General features: G+C 47.2%; 1 protein-coding gene across 16 annotated transcripts in view; it reads right to left on the reverse strand.

The window, feature by feature from the left end:
• The window catches only part of TNXB (tenascin XB), a 687,232-nt gene that overhangs the window by 133,521 nt on the left and 527,319 nt on the right, over positions 1–26,392 (reverse strand). For all 16 annotated transcript variants that reach the window (XM_069634959.1, XM_069634963.1, XM_069634962.1 and 13 more), the window contains one exon: positions 6,230–6,514. In XM_069634959.1, the coding sequence (XP_069491060.1) occupies positions 6,230–6,514 (285 nt within the window). The remainder of the gene's footprint in view (positions 1–6,229; positions 6,515–26,392) is intronic.

Genomic DNA, 26,392 nt, shown 5'->3' on the forward strand with positions numbered 1-26,392 from the left:
AGAAATGATTGCCGAAACATGTCAGCTCTTTTAGGAGTAGGCACTGGGGCGTATTGGCATTGGGACCACATTGCAAGGAAAGCCCTCCCTTGGAAGTCCCAGTGACCAGTCAAGTAAGTCATGACGACCACTGACATCCAAGGAGTAGGAATTCCTGACAATAAGTGGGGATCTGTTCCAATCTGGAGGGCTATGAGTACCTTCCAACAGGCTCATTGCAAGGACGTCTACAAGTCATTCAAGCTCGCCATAACCTGCTTTCCAAAGCAGGCAATCGCACAATGTTCTTAAGCCACAGAGGCAGGTCCTGAGCAAGACTGCAATCAAGTACAGGAGACTGCACAGGTGTCTATGAAACACTGAGCTTAATAGGGAGAGGCAGTGGTGTGTCTAGACTCTTTTGACTGGTGTGGCCCAAGTGGGGCACTGATTTATGCGGGGGTTGGCATGATGTCCGAGCGCACACACACATAATGATCATAGTTTAAGATAATGGTGTGTCCCCTGGGGTGGCCAATAAGATTGTAGGGGTAGCACATGCCTCTCCAGGCCCATCCCTGGACACATTACTGCTGAAAGGGTGTCTATGAAACACTGAGTTGGATCCGGAGCGTGACAGCCTTCAAATAATAGAGACCAGAAGAAGGTCTGTGCACCATTGAGTGCCGTTTGGAGTGAGACTGCTTTCCAGTAAGAGAGCCTGCAACGAGGTGAAGAATGGCCCATTGAGTTTGCGACTGAGCTTGCCTTCCAATAAGAGAGACTGCAGGATGTCTGTGAGCCATTGAGTTGGAGATGGCAGGGATGTCTATGAAACCTTGAGGCTGGCCATGATTGAGACTTGCGTGTAGAACAGGAGCTTCTTTTTCAAGGGAGTGAGACACTTCTGAAGTCTACATGACCAATAAAATACGAAGCTGACCAAGAGTGGCACAGCCTTCTGAGACACACAAACTGCAGGTTGGCCTTGTGGTGGGCCCCACTTCAGTGTGAGACGGATGTCGGATGAGTGCGACTCAGTGGAAGGCCAACAAGTGAGGGGCTGCCTTGAAAGCCTGAGGCTCCATGGAAGACTTACAGTGGATGAAAACTGAAGTGCCTGGTGGTCAAAAATATAAATTAGACCTAGGCATCACAAAGACATGAAATTTAATCGAGGTTATGGTCTTACTACAGAGAACAGTAGGAGCCCAAGGCAGCCCCCAGGCTTTCGGCTTCGCCAGTCATTGCATCTGTGAAGGAGCTGAGAACTTGAGGCAGGGGCTTGCAGTTGGCAAGGCCTCCTCTTAGCTCGGTTCTCTGCTTGACAGGGATTTCCACATTGCTGTTACTTCCCGGGGTGGACAGCACCAGTCTGCTAGCATTTAAACTCGAGTCAAAATCTGGCTTTACTTGAAAAGCGCTTCTTGGCACCCACGACCGCAGTTCATGATCAAAGGTGGATGTCATGTCTCTAGAGTGTCTGGACTACACGGTTATTGCTCAGCTGCATACCTGCATCAGTGCAAGCAGGCCGACACATGTTCAATCTGCTCTCTGTGAATTACTTTGTTTGGCACCATTGGCTGCTTTGTTGTTTTGACTTATTATCTGTTGGTACGGAAAGTGGGCGGGGACAAGTTCCTGTCACTCAGAGCAGGGAGACTTCAACCACACTGGCGGTCAATCCACCTTCATCGCCTCGGTGTGGGACGAAAACCCTGCAGAAATGAGATGTGGAACCCGGCCCAGGTGATCTTTTAACCCTAGGCCTCCTCCTGAAGCGAGAAAGCCCTCCTGGTCCAGGGGAGAGGAGGTCTGTCTCCGTTGAACGTTACCACCTCACTCTTAAAGGATCTACACTACTATTTGCTTAGGCACTACTCATGTGGACTCAGACTTCTATTGAGTCTCACTTTACCCACACCAGCCTCCCTGTCACTATTAACTAAAACCACTGAGTATCACATCCTGTCAGCCATGTTGGTTGACCCTTTAGACTGGAATGGTCCATCAGTCATTTTGAGACTCAGTGGCCCAAAAAGACTTCCAAACAACTGCCATAGACTTCGATGAAGTCTCACTGAGGACTAGCATTCCTGGACAGAATTACTTCCATAGAGTATCAGACACTGTCAGCCATGTTGGTTGATCCTTAAGACTTGCTTGGACCATCACCGAATGTAAGACTCAATGGCCATGGTGACTTTCACACAACTGCCCATAGACCTAGAAGGAGCCTTGTCAGTGGAGGACAGCCTTGCTACTAGACAGCCCATTAACTCTTTGAACTTCCAAGGAATCTCACTCATGAGTAAACAGTCCTTCTCATAAACAGGCCCAAATGCGCAGTTTTGCTCACCAGAGAACAGTCTCCCTTCTAATCTGCTCCAATTGCCCGATAGCAGTCCAAACAGTCTCGTTCATTAGAATACAATCTCAATCATAGCCGGCTCTGCATGCTCTACAGACGTTCCTACTCACCAGAAGACAGTCTCACTTCTAGCCTGCTCCAACTGCCCTATAGACTTCCAAGCAGTCTCGCTCATGACAAGACAGTCTCACTCATAACAGAAGCTTAATGCTTTTTAGACCTCAAAGGAGTCTTGCCCCCCAGAAGGCAATCTAATAACAAGCCGCCCCAGCAGCCCAGTAGCCGCCCAAGTAGTCTTGAACCTTGGAAGAGACTCTCTCACTTAGTAACACTCAACGGTTCCATAGACTTGCATGGGGAGTCAATCATTGAAAGCCATAATACAGAACAAACTGCAATGGCTGTGTGTTCTTCCAAGGAACCTCAATAATGGGCCACAGTCTCAGTCCTGGCTCAGCCTCAATTATTGCACCCCCAATATTGCTTTTGAGCCAACCAAAAGTCCTAATTATCTAGCCCTTGGCACTCTCCAATTCAGAGTGCTTCTTTCCTCCATACAAGTCTGCCAGAGGGGTGGACCTGAGCGAGGCAATACACAGAAATGCAAGAATATTAAAATACAGCTTTGGTGTTACCTAGGCCTAGACAAAAAAACAGAAATCTACTGCTGTTTTTGGCTGGCAAATAGAAATTCTCTAGGTCCCCTTAGTGGATTGTAAAATTTTCAAAATGTCTACCAACTAACTTTCCTTTCCTTTTTACAAGCAGCCGGTGGCCAGTGACCCCTTTATGAAATATTAATTTTGTGCGGGAGCACCGGCTCTGCGGCGTTCCTTCTGTTCATCGGGAATTGTTTACGTGCTACGTTCAGGCCTTAGGAATTAATGACCAGTTCCTGGGCCGGTGGACCCTGGACTCTGATGCTGCACGGAGCACGTTTTGCACTAACAGTTTCCTCAACCCCCCCCCCCCCCAGACCTGGCATGTAACGAAAGGAAAGTGTTATTGCCACTATGGACAAAAAGAAGCTGTCTGCTGCAAATGTTTACTGCTGCGACTGCAATGGGCAATCGTTTCAGCTTCATAATCTTCCATTCACCCATCACTTTTTGGTTTCAATTTGTCTCCTTAAGTGTGAATGGGTATTCCCATATATAGGCTCCCTGCTCACTGTACCACAGGGAACCAAGCTAGATTGCCCTGATGAAGACCACAGGCAAATCCGAAACATGTCTGGGGTTTCTTCTGTTCCTGTGCAGCGAGGACATGGTCTAGTAGTCTAGTCTACACTGATGTCACTGGTGGCAGGACTTAGCCTGGTTTGCATATGGCTGCCCTTCTGCTGCAGTCCCACACACAGGCTTAAAAGTGATGAAATGGCAGCTGAATAGGTGCCACCCATCACTTTTTAGTTTTGGTTTACAGGTGGTGCGTTACTACTGCAATTACTTGTGGCTCATAGTGAGAGTACATAGTTTTAGCACATGCGTGGCGTTTAAGCACCAGAGTTAGTTTCGGCTCATGTGTGGTGCTTCAGTGCTATAATTAGTTGTGGCTGACAGATGGCGCTTTGGTGCTAGAATTAGTTTTGATTCGTAGGTGAGGCTTTATTGTGTAAATTGGTTCGGCCCATAGGTGGTGCGTGAGGGTGCATAGGATTGGCTCTTAGATGCTGTTTTAGCACCACTATTTCTTTGGGCTCATGGCAGCAACTAATATGGCTGCATCGTTTTTACACATAGGAGGAGACTTAATCACCACCATTAGTGTTCCTTATGCCTCTGGGTGACGCTTTAGCAGCAGGCGGTGCCAAGGATATATAGCTATTTGGGATGCAGCATGAAACAGCAGAAAATGCGCATCACCACTGCCACCCCTGCCACTCAGACCTCATTCATGCCTCTCTGCCTGGGGCATGGGAGGCAGTCTAGGCGGCCAAAGAAGTTTGCTGTAGAAAAGTCAAAACGGTTGGCTTTGCCAATGCCTGGTGGTGTCCATTGTTAGTCTCCCTAAAAATAAAATAATATAAATGGTGGCATATATACAATGACCTCACTGTTGCAACCATGGCATGCATTTTACTGGCCTGATTGGCATCTGCCACCTACATTAAACTTATGGCAAAACCTGCAGCCGAAGCTAGAAAGGCATGTGCGAATAGACATTGCAGTTTAGGCCACAATGCTGCAGGCAGTTTGTCTAAAATGGCGGCGAGCAGAGGCTGTTATCACTTCCTGGTGCCCTTAACAGAGTGTGTATCTGGCCTTAGGCAGCACTGCACTCCCTTTCAATCGAGGCTGTTGCGCTGAACTGTAAGTACATTTGAAATGCAAGTAAAAGCCTTGCTTTTTATTCTTAAAATCTATTTTGCACAATGCATTCGAATGAGGAGGCGGAGGGGGCAAGTCTTTTGTAGCCAAAACACCTCTCCTGTTGTGTGAGGTGGACCTCTCCTGAGTGTGAGGCCTGACTCTGGGGAAACCAGGGCCGCTTCTATGTGAGGTTTCCTCTTGCTTGCTTTTAACCTAGGGGTCACATAGGTCTATGTTAGGAAGCAGGGGCAGCCGTACTCTTTTAGCAGGCTTGTACCCCCTTTACAGAGACACAAGGACCAGGTAGAAGGGATGGTGGATAAGGCTGGTGAGGGGTTCCAGGACCCACATAAAGAGCAGGAGGGTAGCAGCCAATCTGCCACAGGATGCACGAGACCACAGGGCTCCCGACTCCACCACGGCTGGTGTGTAGGTGATGGCGACGCAGAGCACGGGTTCCCGAATTACCAATTTAGAACTGCAGACTAAATCCCTGTGCACGCTCTGGGACGGTGCACCTCTCACTTGCTTAAGCCACTTCAGCCCAGGCCAGACTGAGCACGCTCAGTTCTGAAGACCCTACTCCTGTAGAGAAGTCCTGCGGCCGGGGGTCAGGTTAATGATCAGTTCCGGGTCAGAGGATGGTCTTGTCGTGCGGAACCTCTGTTTAAGGTTGAGTTCCTGCACTTTGGTTTCTGATGGACACTGTGGTGGGCTGCATTTACACCCTTGCTCCTGAGTTGTGTTCCTGTCTGGCCTCTTTAACACCCCCATTTAGACTTTCTCAGATGCCGGAGTAGTTAAGATCATGAAGCCCGTGGAGGCTGGTGGCTGCCAGGCCTCGTTAGGAAGTGAATTGCGTTCCATGTGGTTCCTGACTCATAGTTTGGATTTTCTCTTGACCATCTTGCTTGGGGATTGCACCTGGAGATTAGAGTTTCCATGTATTTGTATAGGGGAGACACCAGAGATGGAGGGTTCTAGCTTCATTAACTCCTGTATGCTGAAGACCTTACCATCTGACAAGTGTTCGTTTTTGTTGAGAAATAATTTCTTTCTATTTTGTTAAAACGTTAGCAGCAATCTGGAAACCCCAGCTCTCCAAAGTCTGATCTCATGGCCCTATTCTGGAAGCCCCTTATTGTCTTCTGGTAGTCAGAAGACAGGCTACTCCTCTGGAGCGCCTATGGTTCCCAGTGGAACTATTTTCTAGATCAGAAAACTGGTTTACCTGGAAGTCCCAGAAACCCATTCTGGTTTATTTTTGGTTTTCCTCTGACCAGGGCACATTTGTGAGTTGGGGTGGGGATGCTGCTGGAAGTTTTGAAAGGTGCGGGTCAGGTGGAGGGGGAAGGACTCGGGTGGAGGGACAGTGAAAGTCTAGGAAGCGTTGTGTGTGTGGCGGGCGAGAGGAGAGTAGTGTCTCTGCTTGACTGGACCAGTGGCAGCAATTACCTGGAGGCTGCTAAAGGCTGCTGATGGCTGATGGAAGGAAACTTTGCATTGGGGACCAGAGGAAAGCAACTCATTCAGTACAGTCATTGAAGATGGGATGGCCGTATACCTGTGGTGGCTTCTGTGAATATGGATTTGCTGCGTCTCTCCCCAGACAGGCCATACAGGATGAACTTGTACTTCTTGGAAGGCCTCAGGCCTGAGATGGTGGCACTGCGGTGGTCTCTGTCCACAGGTAGCTCCTGCACCCTCCCTGCTGCATCCCTGTACTGAATGAGGTAAGAGTCAAAGTCCCCATCCTGGAGAGACCAAGAGAGCCGGAGGGAATCCCGGGTGATGTCAGAGGCCGACAGTTCGCCCAGCCGAGCGGGCCTAGTCACAGGTTTTGCTGAAGCTAGAAAAGAGGGGGAAAAAGTCTCTCACTTAGTGTGAGGTCACCTGTTAATGGCCCTGAGCAGTGACAGACAGGCATTGTGGGGGACTTAGGAATACAACACGATTGCCCGAAAAGACAGGGTTTGGCAGCAGCAGAACCATTCATAGGTATTCAGTACTGTTGGGATGAACGTCATACATTCCACACATGAAAGTACACCAAAGGCCCAGATCGCAAGCAGATTACACTGTCATTCCCGCAATATCCCTTCAGTGAGAGGTAAACAATAAAACATACATATACATTTAGAGTTTAGATTTGTAGAAAGATGGCACACACATTCAGCCAGTAAATGCACATTTAGAATCAACGTAGCACAAAACCACACACACCCACACACATGTGAGAAGAGTAGACCCCCCAGAGGCAGGGAGCAATTTAGGCAATAGAGTGAGCATTCACTGGATAGCGCGAGCTGTAACAGATGCAGACAACATACCCAATGCATTCACTTTTACGCTAGTCTCCTTCGAGGTAAGGTAGATAGTAGCCAGCAAGATACACACAATTATACGTGCTTAAAAGTAGGCCTCATGCCATGTAAAGTGATGGCAATGACAAAATAACATAGAGAGGTAGATGGCAAACTTAACTAGACAGGCGCACACACACGTAAGCAAGACCAGAAGCCACAAGAAGTGCTTCAATTAGTTTTATAAGCGTGTAACACTGAGAGGTAGAAAATGTAACATATAACATAGAGATACATGTACATATTAACACTTCATAGGTGCTCAGACTAATGATAGGTGCATGAACTATTTTGATGCACTTGGCCTGAGTAATCCGTGGTCAAAAACACACAATAAAACACATTCGGTTGCAGCTCACATTAGAGACACGCATACAAGCAAGGCCAGCTGTCTTGAACGTGGTAACATGGTGTAAAGTCACGCTGAAATTGGTTAGAATTATGAGGTGAAGTTCTTTCCCAAGCGCAGAACAAGAGAGCATGATATAATCAGATGTTATAATTATAAGCAGACCTTATGAAGGATGGCTGTAAAATGCCACCGAGGGATTGGTTACGAATAGAAAGGTGCCGCAGAGTCCCACAAATCTAACAACAGAAACATATAACCAATGATGTTCCTGCTCATGTTCTTAGAACTATCAACTACAAGGCCACAGTTTGGTGGGAACAAGGCAATGTGCATTGGTGAGCATGAGACAAAGTCACTCAGGCAGCAGACATACACTGGCCCCTGTAGGAAAACATTCACTTAAGCATCAAGCAAAACCACCGGGTGACACAAGCGGTATACACGCATTTCGCCAAATGAAATGTCATTGTGGGACATTTCATCGCCGGAATTCTCATCGCCAGAAACCCTTTTTTTTTAAAAATATTTTTTAGGGGGTGTTTTGTGCGGTTTGGGTATGATTATTAAAGTAGGGGGGGTCTGGAGGGGGGAACCCCCCCATAAATAAAACAAAATAAAAATACAGGGTTTCTGGCGATGACATTTTCGGCGATGAAATGTCCCACGATGACATTTCATTCGGCGAAATCACGTAGAACCACACAAGCATCTCTCATAAACAAACAAACTAAGGCAGTTACTTAAGATTGTTGAAACTAGAAAATATACACAGTAAATATAAGGAATATAACACTTAGAGGTCCTGACAGTTATTAAAGTAGCCCTGCATGTATAAGTCCAGACCACACACACCCGCTTATTCATCAATGCACAGTTCACACGTGCACATGATCTTAGAGCCAGAGGTCAGAAAAAGCACACCTCATTAAGTCATGCAGTCACATCATGAGATAGGAAATAGAAGGCATTCAAGTTTCCAAACAGAAGTCGCAACATTAACTGCTGGTTGAGCAGTCCTAAGGGTGAGAACTGTAAAATGGTGCCAACATTTGAGTTCACGTGAGAAAAAATACAAAGTATACTTTTATTCTCACACTGTCAGCACCTCACAAATTCTATTTGTCGCCAATGACTGAAGTTGCCCACCCAAGGATAACCACCACCTAGCCGCCTGGCTATTTGGTCCTAACCGTTGTATCATAATCTCTGTACCACTTTGCTCCTTGTTTACTCTGTCCTCTATGTTATCAATAAGTTCCTGTAACCCATAACTTGTATTCTTTGTAACCAACAAGCTGAAAAGTATTCTTGTAACCTATGCTGTGACACCCCAGGGTTTGGGCGTATTATCAAATGTAAAAAAATAAATATATAAATAAACCAATCAGAAGTCAAAGTGTACATGAAACATTTTAACCTGTATACTGACCATCCGCAATCTTGAGAAAATAGATGGCCCCACCATGAAGTCATTACTATTAGGTAGTCAGTAGAAAGGTCACATGGATTAGGATAGGCCAATCGGGCTAGGAATTGTATAGAATCCCCTATAGGACACTCTTGTCTGTCCAATCAGGGAACATTATTTCTAAAGTACTCTCAAACAATGTTTGAAATGTCAATCCACTTTTTAATTTATAACACAGCCATTTTGTAATGTTCTTTGAATGATTTTTTTTTATTGTTGTCAACTGCGGTTGCATGTAATACATTTTTGTTTTTCCTGTTCCCGTGCGCTTTTCTTGACTCATTTGATTACTTTAATGATATTGAGTTTTGGGCCTTACCCTACATTACACGTAGTCTTCCATATACGTCAAAGATTAAGTCCTTAATATAAATAAAACAATGTCTGTGGTACACAGGGAACATATGTTATACGTGGATTGTGCACGAGGATCATAGCAGGTTCCCTACACGCTGTCTCTTCCGTAGTACCCTTTTGACACACATGTGATGCCACATACGAGGATCTCTGAAATATGTACCCGCATTCCGCTCCTGGGTCCATACTATAAATCCCACATAGACCTGCATTATGACTCCTGCTGTACGGAGTAAAATGGGATCATTGATTACCACGAATGCCACTCCCATGTTTACTGTATGCCCCCACATCCCTTAATATGAGCATGACTGGATTATCACAGAGTGGTCTAAGATAATCACACAAAGCATTCCTTGACAGACTGTGAAGAGTACACACTCAGGCAGCCCTCGCTTTAATGAAGACACGACCACATCAAGCCTGCATCAGCAGCGCCCCACTGGCCCCCAAAGGGAGCCAGTGCCAAAGATCAGCACATCTGAACCATGGGAAGATTACTATGGGACAGGATCCCAGGTTACACTCCCCTCATACAAAGCAGGACCTTGGTTAGGCTGACAAGCCAACCATCTGTTACCAAAATAAGGTGGCTAGCCCATAACAGGGCATGGTCTGAAAAGACCCCCCCCCCCCGAACCCCATCTGCCCCAGTACTCACAATCAAACTATCCAATGAGAAGAAAACTCACTCCTGACAACAGACCTATGCAAACACGCCTTTGACTAGCTGCCTGCAACCCACACTCCAGTCTGTCTTCACACCCAGATACTCAATATCTGCTCATTACCTTCACTGTGAGCAGCCTGTGCTTACTCAAACGGATGCCTTAAGATAAGAGTCACCTGTAGTCAATTGCTGCTCATTCATGACATCACAATGCCAATAGCACAGTTGCAGCAGAGACATCTGTTCATCTGACTCATGCCATCAGATTTCCCTAGCACAGCTGCAGCACAGAGATATCTGCCCAGCCCCTGCATGACATCACAATGCCCCCTGAACAATGCAGCACAGAACCATCTGTCAGCCGACGTGTGCCATCACAATGCCCCAGTACAGCTGCAGCACAGAGCCGCCTGCCCAGCCAATTCATGAAATAGCAATGCCCTGGCACAGCTGTAGCACAGAGCCACCTGTCTGGCTGACTGATAGCATCATAATGCCCCAGCACAGCTGCAGCAAAAAGCAATCTGTTCAGTCGACTCATGACATCAAACAACTCCCAGCACAGAACCATCTGTACAGCTGGTTCATGACGTCACAATGCCACTAACACAGCTGCAGTACAGAGCCATTTGTGAAGGCGACTCATCTCTATGCTCCACCAAAGTGCCATCGGTACAGCCAGTTTACGACACCACAATGCATCAGAACAGCTGCAGCAGAGCCTTCTGTCCAGCTGACTCACAACATAATAATGCCCCGAGGACAGCTGCAGCACAGAGCCACCTGCCAAGCGACATGACATCACAATGGCCCCTGGACAGCTGCAGCACAGAGCCAGCTCTCTATTAAACTCATGGGATCACATTTCCCCAACACAGCAGCAGAAGAGCCATCTGTCCAGCTGAACTAGGGTATCCACTGCCCCCAGCACAGCTGCAGCACATAGCCACCCATCCAGCTGACTCATTACTTCACAATGTCCCCAGCACAAGTGCTGCACAAAGCCATCTGCCCAGCTGACTCATGACTTCACAATGCCCCAGCTCAGCTGCAGCACATAATCACCTGTGCAGCCAATTCATAACATCACAATGCCCCGGCAAAGCAGCAATATAAAGCCATCTGTCTAGCTGACTCATTACATCACAATGCCCCAGCACAACTGCAGCAGATGGCCCTCTGTCCAGCTGACTCATGACATAAAAATGCTTGCAGCGCAGCTGCAGCAGAACCATCTATCCAGCTGAGTTGTGAGGTCATACTTCCCCAGCAGAGCTACAGCAGAGCCATCTGTCTAGCTGACCCATCACATCACAATGCCCCAGCACAACTGCAGCAGATAACACTCTGTCCAGCTGACTCGTGACATCACAATCCCCCCAGCTCAAAGCATCTGTTCAGCTGACTCATGATATCATAATGGCCCTTGCATATTTGTATTACAAAGCCATCTGTTCAGCTGACTCGTGCCATCACACTGCCCCAGCACAGCTGCAGCACAGAGCCACCTGGCCAGGTAATTCATGACATAGTAATGCCCTAGCACAGCTGCAGCTCAGAGACATCTGTCTGACTGACTCATGACATCACAATACCCCAAAGCACATCTGCAGCACAGATCCATCTATCCAGCTGACTCATGACATCACAATGCCCCCAAGCACATCTGCAGCACAGAGCCATCTATCAAACGGACTCGTGCCATCACACTGCCCAGGTACTGCTACAGCACAGAACCACCTGTCCAGCCAATTCATGACATAACAATGCCCCAGCACAGCTGCAGCAGAGAGACATCTATCCAGTGCAGTCATGACGTCATACTTCCCTAGCAGAGCTGTAGCACAGAGCCATCTGTCTAACTGACTGATGCCATCACAATACCCCGAGCAGATCTGCAGCACAGAGCCATCTATCCAGCTGACTCATGCCATCATGCTGCCCGAGTACAGCTGCAGCACAGAACCACCTGTCCAGCCAATTCATGGCATAGTAATGCCCTATTACAGCTGCAGCAGAGAGACATCTATCCAGTGGAGTCATGGTGTCATACATCCCCGGCAGAGCTGCAGCACAGAGCCATCTGTCTGACTCATGACATCACAATACCCCAAGCACATCTGCAGCACAGAGCCATCTATCCAGCTGACTCATGCCATCATGCTGCTCGAGTACAGCTGCAGCACAAACCACCTGTCCAGCCAATTCGTGACATAGTAATGCCCTAGCAGAACTGCAGTATAGAGCCATTTATCCTGCTGACTAACAACAACACAATGTTGTTGGGATAGGAATGAGCTTGTCCGACCGCCCTAGGTGCTTCCCAGTTAGGCAACTCCATACAAAGCAATATAACCTACAAGGGGGGAGAAGCATATAAAGGCCTGATTGTGCATAGATGTAGGTGAGTAGCACTAGCCATGACCCTGCCACGTGGCTCCATTTTGTATTAGGACCAGAACAGACAGGCTGCGGTACTGACTTCCCAAGTTCACACAGAGGTGCCAAGCTATTAGCACACCAAGCCAGCTCCGGACGAGCCCTGTTCCCAAGGAAGTCAATTTCCCTTCTGTCCCTCGAGTGTTGCGAATGTCTAGTATCCCATTCAGGAATGCGCCCTGATCAGAGCGTGTGACAGTACCAGGCCCTGCGATGCACCCATCCATCTCCACTAAACTGACATGAGGGCCTCTTATTCCCCACCCAGTCAGGCCAGAGCCAGCCACGCTCCACCCACCCGACCCCCAGGCCCTAACCTCCTCAAGCTGCCCACCACAGATCTAAAGCTCGCACAACCGTATAGCTTCCCAATCGTAACACACGTCTTCTGCAACATGAGGTACCGGAAGGATAAAGTAGAGATCAATCCCCCGTGGGGTTTGGGGGGAGCCCTTGGGTGCGGGAACTGCGGTATTAATGAAGCCCCAAGGGTAGAGGTCTATATAACTGTACTTTACCCTCCTTTCTCTCTGGCTCCTCTTCCCTCTGATGTCCAGGTGCCTGCCATAATGGACGAATAACCGGGTTCTGTTGTTTAGCTTAGATTAGATATATTTTTTCTAATGTTTGCCCTGACCTTCACTACGAGGATGAGCCCAGCCGGCCCACGTGCACCCAGCTCGACAGAGAAGAAGCAGCCAATTAGCGCCTGGCATCCCCTCTGGAGCAGGCCCATATTACGGCCTCACCAACCAGCTGTGTTGATTTGTACTGTATGTGATGATGTCACTGATGATGCTCTGGGCCTTCTTAATGTGCTGCTCGTGTAACTTTTGGCACAACGCTCTCGAGCAGCAGAGTTCTCTGCAGGCATGTGTATTTTGTATGAGTAAACCTTTATATAGTTGCAACCTATCACTTGGCTTTTTACCATAGAGGGTGGTATTTACTCTGGTGTGTGCGTACAGAGGTCTATGCTTACAATGTCTTCAGAATAGCAGTGGCACAGCACATCTGTCCAGATGACTCCTAACATCACACTGTCCCCAGCATAGCTGGAAAACACAGCCACCTGTCACGCTGACTCATGACATCCCAATGCTCCAGCACAAAGCCATCTGTCCAGTTGACTCGTGCCATCACAATGACCCAGCACAACTGTATCAGAGAGGCATCTGCCCAGCTGACTCATTACTTCACAATGCCCCCTCAGAGCTGCAGCCGAGCCACCTGTCCAGCCGAATCATGACATCACAATACCCCAGGACAGCGGCACCACAGAGCCATTTATCAAGTTGAGTCATGACATCATACTTCCTTGGCATAGGTGTAGCACAGAGACTGGTGACACATGACATCACAATATCTCCAGCATAGTTGCAGCACAGAGCCATATATCCAGCCCACTCATGAAAGCACAATGCCCCAGCACAGCTGCAGCACAGAGCCATCTGGCCAACCAGCATGACATCACAATGCCTCCAGTACAGCTGAAACACAGGCATCTGCACAGCTGATTCTTGACATCACTCTGCCCCCTGGACAGATCCATCTGTCCAGCTGGCTTATGAAATCACACTACCACAAGCACAGCTGTAGCACAGAGCCATCTGTCCAGCCAACATGACATCACAATGTGTCACGACATCACAATGCCCCAGCACAGTGCAGCACAGAGCCATCTGTCCAGCCAACATGACATCACAATGTGTCACAACATCACAATGCCCCAGCACGGTGCAGCCGTCTATCTAGCCGAGTCATGACATCGCACTGCCCTAGCGCAGCTATAACACAGACTCATCTGTCCAGCCAACATGACATCACAATGCCTCCGGAACAGCTGCAACACAGAGCTGTCTTCCCAACCGACTAATGATATCAGACTGCCCCCAGCACAGCCAGCTGTCCAGATGGCTTATGAAATCACAATACCTTCAGCACAGCTGCGCACAGAGTCATCTGTCCAGCTGGCTCATGACATCATAATGCCCAAGTAGAACTGCAGCACAGAGCCATCTGTCAAGCTGACCTATGACATTACAATGCCCCCAGCATAGCACCATTTGCCCACCCGACATGATATCACAATGCCCCCAGCATAGTTGTAGCATAGCGCCATCTCTCCAGCTGACCCATGCCATCACAATGTCCCAGCATAGTTGTAGCATAGAGCCATCTGTCCAGTCCACCCATGCCATCATACTGCCCGAGCACAGCTGCATCATGAACCATCTGACTCGTGTCATCACAATGCCCCAGCACAGCCGCAGCACAGAGCCACCTCTACAGCTGACTCATGACATCACCATGCCCCCAGCAGATCTGCAGCACAGAGCCACCTCCACAGCTGACTCATGACATCACAATGCCCCCAGCAGATCTGCAGCACAGAGCCACCTCCACAGCTGACTCATGACATCACAATGCCCCCAGCAGATCTGCAGCACAGAGCCACCTCCACAGCTGACTCATGACATCACAATGCCCCCAGCAGATCTGCAGCACAGAGCCACCTCCACAGCTGACTCATGACATCACAATGCCCCCAGCAGATCTGCAGCACAGAGCCACCTCCACAGCTGACTCATGACATCACAATGCCCCCAGCAGATCTGCAGCACAGATCCACCTCCACAGCTGAATCATGAAACCACAATGCCCCCAGCACTCAGACCAATCAAAATGGGCGTCATTTTAGGGGGACAGGTGTGTTTGTCCCTCCTACCCCAACTTTTGTGGCACACCATTTTTTCCTACTCGTTTGGCAGGGGCCCCTTTCATTTTTTTTTTTTTTTTTTTTATTTATTTTGCAATTTTTAATCAAATAATTGATTTTTTTGCAACATTTATACTTGCAATGTTAAGTCTGAGGACAGAGAATCCTAGTTGTGTTCCTTTCGTTTGAGTTCTAGCTTTTCTGTTAACTGTTGTAAGATCTTGAAGGTCGCCAGTTGCCATGTTGTTCGGTGGCCGCCAATCAGCCGAGCCCACCAAGTGTCTTCATCAGTCATGAAAGAATGTAGCAGAAAAGTTTTAAGGTAGGGCAAACGAATCTCTTTTGTGTCTGGGCATGAAAGCAATAAATGGCGCAGTGATTCCTTTTCTGTATTACAGAATCTGCAACTGTTTGATTCTGACAAGCCTCTGATGTGTCGTATTTCATTTGTATCAAGGAGGTTTAGTCTTGCACGCATTATCAAGTTGCGTGCTGCTCGGCTCGGGAATTTTTTAATATAGTTTTGTAAGGTATTCAGTTTCGTTGCCATAGGCGGCAAATGTGAGGTGAATTTGTAGTTAGTTGTTGTATTTAGTGTATTGATCCAATCCATTTCTTTTAGTTTCTTAAGTATCCTTGATGGATTGTTAATCAGTTCGTCTTCAGTGCACTCTATTGTGTTTAGTAGGTATGCGTTTTCTTTTTTCCACTGGGTCAGCATTTTGCAGCTTGATGTTTGTAATTCTTTAAGGATCAGGCCGTAAGCGAAAGTACCGTTTGGAAGTATGCATTTTCTGTAAAGCATGATTGAGTTGCAATCGACCGTACTCCGGAGGGATAACAGACTCAATTCTCGACGGATCAGTGGTATAGGAGTTGAGTTTGGTAGAAAGAGAGTCGATCTCCAGAAGTAGGCTTCTAGCTTAGGCCAGAGAGTTTTAGGAAGGTAAGGCATGGCTTCAGCAGCGTATGTCACGGAAGGGACCACCTTTGCTTTGTAGAAGTTTAAGAGAGGAATTGTCGAAAATTTCCCAAATTTTTTGTCAATGGCTTTTCCCTTTGTGGCTAGGGTGCGAATTTTGTCCCAGAGGTGTTCTTGCATTGCTGATTCTTTTATTGTAGTATCGAGGAACGCACCCAAATATTTGTAGTTTTTAACTTTTTCAATCGTTGTTTTCTCAATGGTCCAGTTGAATTTTTCCTGTTTCTGTGACTGGCCTTCCATCACCATTATCTTTGTTTTTTCGATGTTAATTTCCAGATTGTTTTCGGAACAGAACTCATGTAGGTTTGAGAGTTGGCGTTGAAGGCCTATAGGGGTCATGTCTAGTAAGATAAGATCGTCCGCGTAAAATAGTCTGCTGATGTTCGTTTTTGCAAGTTTTGGTGGAAAAGACCTGATCCGGGATTCTGTATGTTGAAAGTCTCCCATATAGGCGAGAAAGAGTGCCGGGGCCAGAGGGCAGCCCTGTTTAACACCTCTACTGGTTGCGATTTCAGAAGAAAGGCTTCCTAGTTGATTCAGCCGTATCTTGATGTTGGTGTCTGTGTGGAGGGCTTTGATAGGATTTAGAATAGCACTTGGGCAGTTCCATAATGACAATTTTTCCCAAAGTCTAGAACGATCTACTCGGTCGAAAGCCTTGGAGAAGTCGATGAAAGCCATGTATATTTTCGGGTTTCCCTCTTTTACCTTGGCTTTCAAAGTAGATATCATGAAGATGTTAATAGCTGTCCCTAACGACTTCTTAAAGCCTGCTTGGAAGTGGTCATTACAAGGCGCACTAGCAGCCCATGCTTGAAATTTTTTCAGGAGTAGTGTTCCAAAGACCTTCCCTATAGGGTCCAGTAAGGCGATGGGGCGATAGTTTGTAGGATCTTGTTTGTCTCCTTTTTTATAGATCGGAACCACAATGGCAGAGAGCCATGAAGGGGGTAACGATTGAGAAACCATACATCTTGTGAAGACTGATCTAATGAATTTTGCCCACTCTTTCGGATGGGTTTTTAGTTCAAAGTTTGTGATCCCGTCGGGGCCCGGGGCCCTGGATTTTTTCAGATTATTCAAGATGGATCGTATATCATCTAGATCGTCGAGTTTCGTCCAGGAGTCTTTGGTTTTTATGTTTTTAGCAATAGGTTGGGTCACCTGAGTGCTCGTGCCGGCTGTTTCGTCAGATGAAGGTTTCTCAAAAAGGGCGCTAAAGTGGGCAGCCCAGGTGGATTCGCTGATGCTGTTTGCGATGTTCAGACCATTCGGTAAAGTTGTTTTGTTCATCAGAGACCAAAATTCTTTCGGATTTTTATGGCAAATCGCTTTTAGTATGGCTTCTGCGTCTTGTTGGTGAAGTTGCCATCTGTATGATCGTACCCAGTTTTTGTAGTTCCTGGTGAGATCTTTAATCGCTTGCGTTCTTTCATTGCTCGAGAGTTTTAGAGCGTTTCTTTTGGCATTTCTGAAGATCCTTCGTTTCTGGACGATCACTTTGTCGTACGAGTGAGGAGGCGCTTGCTTCTTTTGGTTTAGTTTACCTCTCGAAGTTCTGTAGGTAGTTAGTAGTGGGCCATAATCGACCAAATCGGGGGTATGTGGTAGGCACGAGTTTGTGTACCGGTTTGTGAGTTCTCTAATGTCATGCGCTGTTAAGCGTATTCTTGTGCCTTGAGGAGTTTGTTCCACCGCAGATTCGTACCTGTCAGAATTGAAATAGGATGTTTTCAAGGTGGTTTGAAGAATGTTATGATCACTCGATGATGTGTGAACGACGTCGAAGGCAGTCGTTAGGTGTAGCATGGGTTCCGAAACAAAAGTGTAATCGATGGTTGAGTTTAGTACTCCATTTGACCAAGTTGGTAATCTGTTGGTGTTTTTAAATACTGCGTCAAGATTGTGCAGTTTTCTTGAGTTCATCAGTTTTGTCCATTTGTTTCCTCGCTCTTCACTCAGGGATTTTTTGTTGGTAGTTTTCTGGTTGCAGCACAAGTTTAAGTCACCACATATTATAAGGTGAAAGGTGTTGTACTTCGTCCGTATTTCATCGATTATGTTTTCAATCAGTTTTATAAAGTTCTTTTGGTCAATTGCCGCCGGGTTCCAGTATGTGTTGAGAATTCCTACGGAGGTAGGATGTTGGTAAACTCCGTCTGGTGATCGTGAAGACCAAGTTAGTAAAAGTGCCAATACCGAGTAGTTTGAAGCAATGATGTTAATTGCTGTGAGACCTCTGTCCATTCGGAGGCCGATAAGCAGGCCCGAGGAAGGTCTGCCCATTGGGCCTTTCGCTGCTGGAGCCAAAAAAAGGTTATATCCATCAAGTGTTGGTAGTTTAGTCAGCCAAGTTTCCTGGAGACACAGTATGTCAAAGGAGCCCAAGTTTGTGTCGCTGGGCGAGGTGAGGTGTTTAAATCCCCTGGTGTTCCAGGAGGCAAGCTTGAGTTCAAGAAGGGTTTTGTTGCAGTTTTTCGATGAAGGTGGAGCGACGGTCAAGTTCTTGTGTTGCTATTTTGAGCGATGTGATGCTAGGGCTTTTGGGAGCCATGCCCAGAAGCTGGATGAAATTGATTTTTCGTCGGGAGATGTTTTTGGAGCATTTTTTTCCCGTTGGATGGTTCTGTTTAGCTTCCTGATGCTTTCTTGTCGTTCTTTGCGGAAACTAATTTTTTCTTCGGGATTTTCTAAATTTGAATTTGTTCTTTTGGTATTCAGTGTTGTTGAGGTATGATGTGAATCATATTTGGTTTTGTTTGAGAAGGTCACTTTTGAACTGCAATGGCGACTTGGTGGGTCTACTCGATCAGCTAGGTTTTGGTGCGCCTGTGAGGTCTCAGAGTTACGGTGTTCACTTTCAACTCTGGTGTTTTTTTTCGAATTCTTACGGCGGGTTCCGGTAGTTTCCCTTATTTTATCAGAGTTTTCTTCTGTTAACGTAGTTTTTGACGAGAGGTGGTAGCCCAGACTTAGAAAATCTTTTTTCCGGTCGATCAGTTTGTCTTTGACTTTTCTTGAGGCGATGTGAAGGTAACACTCAGCTCTTCCATGGTGGTGGCTAGGTTCGACTAACCACAAGTCGTCGGACGAAATCCATGTCAATTTGGGGATTAGATGAATCAGAGTCAGCGTACCACCTCTATTCAAGGTGACATTGTCTCGGTTTTCTCTTATTTGTTCTAGTTTTAGGATCCATTTCCCCGGTGGTTTGCCCTGTTTTTTTGTCGTTTGACGAGGAGGAGTTATCTTTGTGCCGATGAGCTTTGATGAGTAATGTTTGTTTTTCTTAGGGGAATCCTCTCGCAAGCGTTTCCATGATGAGGTGTTTCGAGAGTGTCAAGAGGAATCTTGTGAGTCTGGAAATTGTTGAGAGTCTGCTGAGAATCGCGAACGCCGATCTAGGCGGGGTTTATTGGTGTTATTTTCTTTTCTTTCATTCAGAGGAGAGAAGGAGTCTCTATTTTTTTTTTTTGTAGAGAGAGCCTTTGCTTTAGCTGACGTTGTTAATTCGATCTTCTTTCGTCTCTCTTCTAGGGTCATGAACTGTGGCCCGTGATTTTCATCACAGGCGGTGGGTAACGAAGGGGTCTTTGTATGTAAATCAGAGGAAATATGGTTTTCCAGCTGTACTCTCCGTTGAATTGGTGACGTCGTAGAGGTAATTTCATCACAATATACTGAGAGGTTCGTCAAATCTGTGATGGAATTTGAGTCCTCTGTAGGATTTGTTGCTGTCTTTGAGTCGTTATTCGCAAGTGAATACAGACAGTTCAACAAAGCCGAGTCTTGATGGGAAAGGTGGTTTTGGTCGGTGCAATGAGTATGTGGCTCGGAGGCTAGTTTTTCGGCTGGATCCGTCACTTTTGCACGGGCTATGGTTGAATCAGAGATTTTCGCAGGCGGTACAGAAGTGTGAGGTTTTGATTTTGTGGAAAAAATTGAGTAGGGTTGCTCAGGTTGGTGTAAAGGTGTTTTGTTTGAGTATTCCTCTTCGTCAATCACCAAAACGGTACTGGGAACGTCTCCGTTTGTGGTTTGTGGCGGTAATAGTGATGGTTTTTTCAAAGGCAATTTCGTTTTCGTACGAATAGTGGAAGTCTGCGGGGTGTCAAGTGTCTGATCAATGGACTGGACCGGGACAGGGAGTGCCTCCCTGTGAGTATTTGGAAGGACATGTTTCTCCAGACGGCTCAGTGATTCTTCGATTTCTTGGAGCCGTGTTTCTATGGTCGCCATGGTTGTTGTTGGTGGTTGATCTGTTTCTTTTTGGGCAGTAATGTGGCCTTCTAAGAAGATTAGTTTGGTGTGAATCATCGCTTGCAGAACGGTATGGTCCTTTAGGGTGTCATACAGTGACTCGTATAGTTTAGTAAAGGGGACCAGGGCGATGGATAGTGCCGACATATAGGAGAATAAGTCCGGCTTTTTTGATGATGCGTCTTTAGTAGTTGACGAAGACACGCGGGCAGGCTCATGTAAAGGGGTAATATGAATAGAAGCGCTTTGGCTGTCCGAACAGGAATCAGGATTTTGGTAAGGTTCTCTGATGGCTCTCGGGTCAGCGCTAGGTGGAGTCTGAGGCGCAGCTTGGTGGCACTCATGTTGAGTGTCTGATTCTTTGGAGGTTGGGATCATCATTTCCATTGCACAAGTAGAAATATTTTCTGATTTGTTTTGTGGAGCAATTTGTCGTGTCAGAGCCAGGGAGGGCGAGCTTACATCTTCCAGAAGTTGAATTCTTTGGTTCGTCGACTGAGGTAAGGTGTCGTCGACAGGATGGAGACTTGTTGCTGTAGAGGCCTGAGGATCTATTAAAGGCAGTGAAGGGTTAAAAGGTTGGTTCGCAGCCGAGTTTAAATTGAAAACAAACTCCGTAGGTGCAGGGAGTAGAGGCATTTGGCCAAAGATGAATTTGTTTTCTTTAGCTATTAAAGGTTGTGATCTTTTTTCTATAGTAGGGTGTTTTGAATTCAAAAGGTCAGGTCTGGAAGATGGGCCCTCTTCAGTTCTTCTTAATTTAGTTTGTGGTTGTAGCTCAAGAACTGCGTCTAGAAGTTCTGCGTCCGTTATCTCCGTCAGTGAGATATTACCATTTTTAGTTTGAAGTTTTTTTTTGAAGAAAGTTTTCAAGCTTCCCGATGGGAGGTGAGCGAAATCCCGGGGTTTCGTTATGGGTTCTTTGTTCTTGCAGTTTTCTTTTGCAGGTTGATTTGTTGTGTGCTCATTTGTTTGGGATTTTGGTAGCCTTGCTTTGCTACTTTTTGCTTTTAAGTTTGTTTTTTTTTTTTTTTCCTTTCTTTTTTCAGTGATTCGGGTCGGCGATGATCGTGAACGTTTTTTTATATTTATCTTTGTATTTGTATTTGTTGACGAGTCTTCGAGCAGGAATGTAAATTGCTGCGGGCATCGGGGGCGGAGTTTGGATGGTTCAGAAGGGCCTCTCGCCCCTTGCTCTGATGGCACCGCGTTGGGTGTATTCTCCGCGTCCTCGTCCAGAGCAGACGTCCGCGTTTCGGGGCCCTCAGTCGCCCCCGGTGAGCTCAGCTCGTCAGCCTCCATCGGCTCAGCGTGTACCTGGACGGAGACGAGGCGGGCAGTCGGCGTCGCCGAGGTAGGCGCAAGCCCCGCCTGTCTCGTTTCGGGACCGGCTCCAAGCCCCTCGTCGGAGGTAAACGCCGCCAAGACGGCTTGGATGGAAACGGCACTCCGGTGTTCCGAGACGGCTCGGCCTCGATGTACTCCACTCGCGGAGCCGGCGCCGCTCCTCGGCTCAGACTCAGCCTCCTCCTTATCGAGGTATGGCCGACCGACTGCGAACTCAGTCCCCCCTCCGGGGAAAACTGGTAAGCGAGCGGACGGGAACTCGAAGGAGAAGGCAGTAGAGGGCTCGATAGTCTTTTCTTGAAATTGTGTCTCTGGAGCATGGCTTGACAGAACTGGGAGGAGTGTTTGGTCAGCGAGTCCTTGTTGAGTCGCATTTATCAGTGGGTCATCTTCCTTCTGTAGGGATGGAAGTTTGAGCACTTTTTTGCCAACTTTTTTGTTCGGAGGTTTTAATGCATTTGTTGGGTTGTACAGAGTCTTTATGGATTCGGCTGGATCTTGCAGCAAGGTTTTGTCAGTTTTCTGGCGTGCACGCCAGCTTCGTAAACGGCCATTTTCTTCTTCCAGGTGAACCAAGGGGGGGGCAGTCGATCCAGTCACGACAGTCATGACTGCACGACTGCCACTCTCCGCCACTCCGCGTCCGCTCCGCGGACTAGTAGGTAATTGTAGGTAGCTTCTGTAACTCCTCCTTCAAGAAAGAACAGGCAGGGTGAACAGACTCAGCACCAGAGAAATCTGCACGACTGCCACTCTCCGCCACTCCGCGTCCGCTCCGCGGACTAGTAGGTAATTGTAGGCAGCTTCTGTAACTCCTCCTTCAAGAAAGAACAGGCAGGGTGAACAGACTCAGCACCAGAGAAATCTGCACGACTGCCACTCTCCGCCACTCCGCGTCCGCTCCGCGGACTAGTAGGTAATTGTAGGTAGCTTCTGTAACTCCTCCTTCAAGAAAGAACAGGCAGGGTGAACAGACTCAGCACCAGAGAAATCTGCACGACTGCCACTCTCCGCCACTCCGCGTCCGCTCCGCGGACTAGTAGGTAATTGTAGGTAGCTTCTGTAACTCCTCCTTCAAGAAAGAACAGGCAGGGTGAACAGACTCAGCACCAGAGAAATCTGCACGACTGCCACTCTCCGCCACTCCGCGTCCGCTCCGCGGACTAGTAGGTAATTGTAGGTAGCTTCTGTAACTCCTCCTTCAAGAAAGAACAGGCAGGGTGAACAGACTCAGCACCAGAGAAATCTGCACGACTGCCACTCTCCGCCACTCCGCGTCCGCTCCGCGGACTAGTAGGTAATTGTAGGTAGCTTCTGTAACTCCTCCTTCAAGAAAGAACAGGCAGGGTGAACAGACTCAGCACCAGAGAAATCTGCACGACTGCCACTCTCCGCCACTCCGCGTCCGCTCCGCGGACTAGTAGGTAATTGTAGGTAGCTTCTGTAACTCCTCCTTCAAGAAAGAACAGGCAGGGTGAACAGACTCAGCACCAGAGAAATCTGCACGACTGCCACTCTCCGCCACTCCGCGTCCGCTCCGCGGACTAGTAGGTAATTGTAGGTAGCTTCTGTAACTCCTCCTTCAAGAAAGAACAGGCAGGGTGAACAGACTCAGCACCAGAGAAATCTGCACGACTGCCACTCTCCGCCACTCCGCGTCCGCTCCGCGGACTAGTAGGTAATTGTAGGTAGCTTCTGTAACTCCTCCTTCAAGAAAGAACAGGCAGGGTGAACAGACTCAGCACCAGAGAAATCTGCACGACTGCCACTCTCCGCCACTCCGCGTCCGCTCCGCGGACTAGTAGGTAATTGTAGGTAGCTTCTGTAACTCCTCCTTCAAGAAAGAACAGGCAGGGTGAACAGACTCAGCACCAGAGAAATCTGCACGACTGCCACTCTCCGCCACTCCGCGTCCGCTCCGCGGACTAGTAGGTAATTGTAGGTAGCTTCTGTAACTCCTCCTTCAAGAAAGAACAGGCAGAGTGAACAGACTCAGCACCAGAGAAATCTGCACGACTGCCACTCTCCGCCACTCCGCGTCCGCTCCGCGGACTAGTAGGTAATTGTAGGTAGCTTCTGTAACTCCTCCTTCAAGAAAGAACAGGCAGGGTGAACAGACTCAGCACCAGAGAAATCTGCACGACTGCCACTCTCCGCCACTCCGCGTCCGCTCCGCGGACTAGTAGGTAATTGTAGGTAGCTTCTGTAACTCCTCCTTAGAAACGAGCAGAGGGAGCTCTTTCCGCGTTCTCTATATGTTGCAGGATCCCTTTCATTTAGATGTCATGCCCCCTCCAACATTTTCAGCAAAGTTACTCCACAGCCGATCAATCTTGTTCTCGGGCAGGGGGTCTGCCACCACCACCCGGTCACCACGCTCTAATCTTGTCGAAGCACTGAGTGAAACGTCTGGACAAGCAATGAGGGCTTGTCCCAATTGAAGTCGCCTGCTTTGTAAACGCGGCAAAGAAAACGAACTTCAAAAACCCTGCAACTCACAAAGGGGCAGTTCGAGTTAGGGATGCCAGATTAAAGCTGTAGACTGTGCAAGGTGTCCAAGTGCTGCGACAGTGCAGCCTCAAGCTGTATGGCTTTAGAACCGTTTTTGAGTTAGCTGTTAATCAAACCTTCTAGAGGTTGATCTGCTGCACACAATAGTGGCACTAGATGGCAGAAACACACCTCCGGTTACCATGACGATTTATTAACGTTGGTCAATGAAATTGAATATACATTTGGCTTACTTTACGTCTGATTAATTTGTTTTTTACTCCCTCTTCCCCCCACAGAAGGGATATTAACGTTGTATACCCCTGCCATAAGATACGAGCTGGGATGAGTTGGAGTTAACATCGATGGAAATAATCGCAAACTGGAAACATTTTAATTTTCTAGGAAAACTCCTATCTGTACAAGTTTCATCGATTTGGTGGCTGCTAAAACATGCAATGTTCAACAAATTGTCACCCCCCCCCCTTTTGGGATGTGGTACGAAGAGTGTTTAACAGGGCTGAGCAACAATGACGTATCTATTGACTTCTTAATCACTCACCCTGTTAAGGTGACATTTAGATTGTGGGAACTAGATTGGATTAACATGATAGAACTGGTACAAGGATATCATCCCTTTTCTGTCTGTTGGACGTAAGGTTTTATGGTACAATGCCTTAATACTTGTATAATTGTCTGGTGGAGTTTTGGCGTACGCAATGTCTGCGTCTTCGTATGCACTTTTTCCCGACGCAGGACCTTTAAGGAGCCGTGGGAGGCGTAGAGCGTAGACTAAGAAAATGTAGGTTCTCTAACAGGGAGGGCGTAATGGAAACTATTTCCCATTTGTTCTAGGCTTGATTCCCAACATGATCATTATTTTGCACACTTAACAGAAGATTTTAAGCTTTCACACTCAGGTTATTTTACGAGAGGTTCTCTCAATTGAGGAAGGGGGTACGAACTAACGTGAATTACTTTGTGATCAAAATGGTCATATTAGTGTTTATGCATATATGGTGCTTTTGGTGTTTTTTTTATATGTTATGATGCAATTTTTACACGTGTTTTATTTTTTTATTGTGGTTTTTAAAATCCAATACAACTCTTTCTATTGTGATGACGTGTCTATGATTTGGAAAAGTTTTATGCAGGGCGATGACACACATTTTATATGTTTTATGGTAAAAATGTTGTTGGAAATGTATTGAAATTTTAAAGATGTTATCCGAAGGGGTGTATTCTTGAGCAAATGGATTTTAGTGTTCTTAATTGTTCTTAACTCTTATTTTAATTGGTTCATGGATTTTAGGCTTAGTGTATCTTGTATTGAATCTAGAGTATTGATAAAATGTATGTGTCTGTTATTTGTGTTGTTATGTTGTAGGGGAGGATTGGTCCAAAAGACCCCCCTTGCCAACATCCCCTCCCCAGGTGAGGGCCATGACTCATCGGGCGTCCCCTCCTTACCACCAGGGCCCAGGTGGTGGATGGCACACCTGCTGAAGACATTGCCCAAACGTATTGAATTTAGCTAGGCCTCAGAAACCATTTTGTCTAATAAAGATGGTGTGAGCTCGGCACACTGTAGCGCGGCCCCCACCTTTGGAGAGTTTCAATTATCCCTGTGGCCGCAGCTCCCTGGCAGATCCGCTGCGAGCCCGTTCCCACGAACAAGACAGACATGAGCTAGTGTAAGATACCAACACTGTAACATTTCACCTTCCGCAGTGTATCACTGCTCCCAGCATGACCCGGCCAGCGAAGCCTGGGTGAAAAAGAGAACTGTAAAATGGCCCTCGGATAAAAGCAAAAGTTCCCAAATACTAATGCCAAAACTACTTGCAATGCGCGCATTTTCTCCACAAAACTTCTTTTATTAAGGAAACCTGTAAAATGTATAAATATGGTAGAATGCATGTTTACATGACATTAGCAATGAAGCACCCACACCACTGCAGTTGTGTGCAAATAATAAAAAAGCGTTCCGGGGGACTATTCGTTATGTACATCATTGAAAAGCTTACACCCCACGGTCCCGCGCCATAACCGAACTAATGCTGCTAGAGTGCAAGGAAAGACAAATGCAACCATACAGAGGGCTCATGTGAAGGACGCGCGAGAATGCACCCTTCATGTGTGTATGTCTAAGCCCCTTATGGGCCACTACCGTCACGTACGGTGGCGAGTCGTTTTCTATGTGCTCCACCAACCTCACTACTACCTCACTTACTGCAAATGTATATGCATATAACCAAATATTGTAGTTGTTAAAAT

The sequence above is a fragment of the Ambystoma mexicanum genome, chromosome 13 (assembly GCF_040938575.1).
Source record: "Ambystoma mexicanum isolate Mex_15411 chromosome 13, UKY_AmexF1_1, whole genome shotgun sequence".
Lineage (NCBI taxonomy): Eukaryota > Metazoa > Chordata > Amphibia > Caudata > Ambystomatidae > Ambystoma > Ambystoma mexicanum.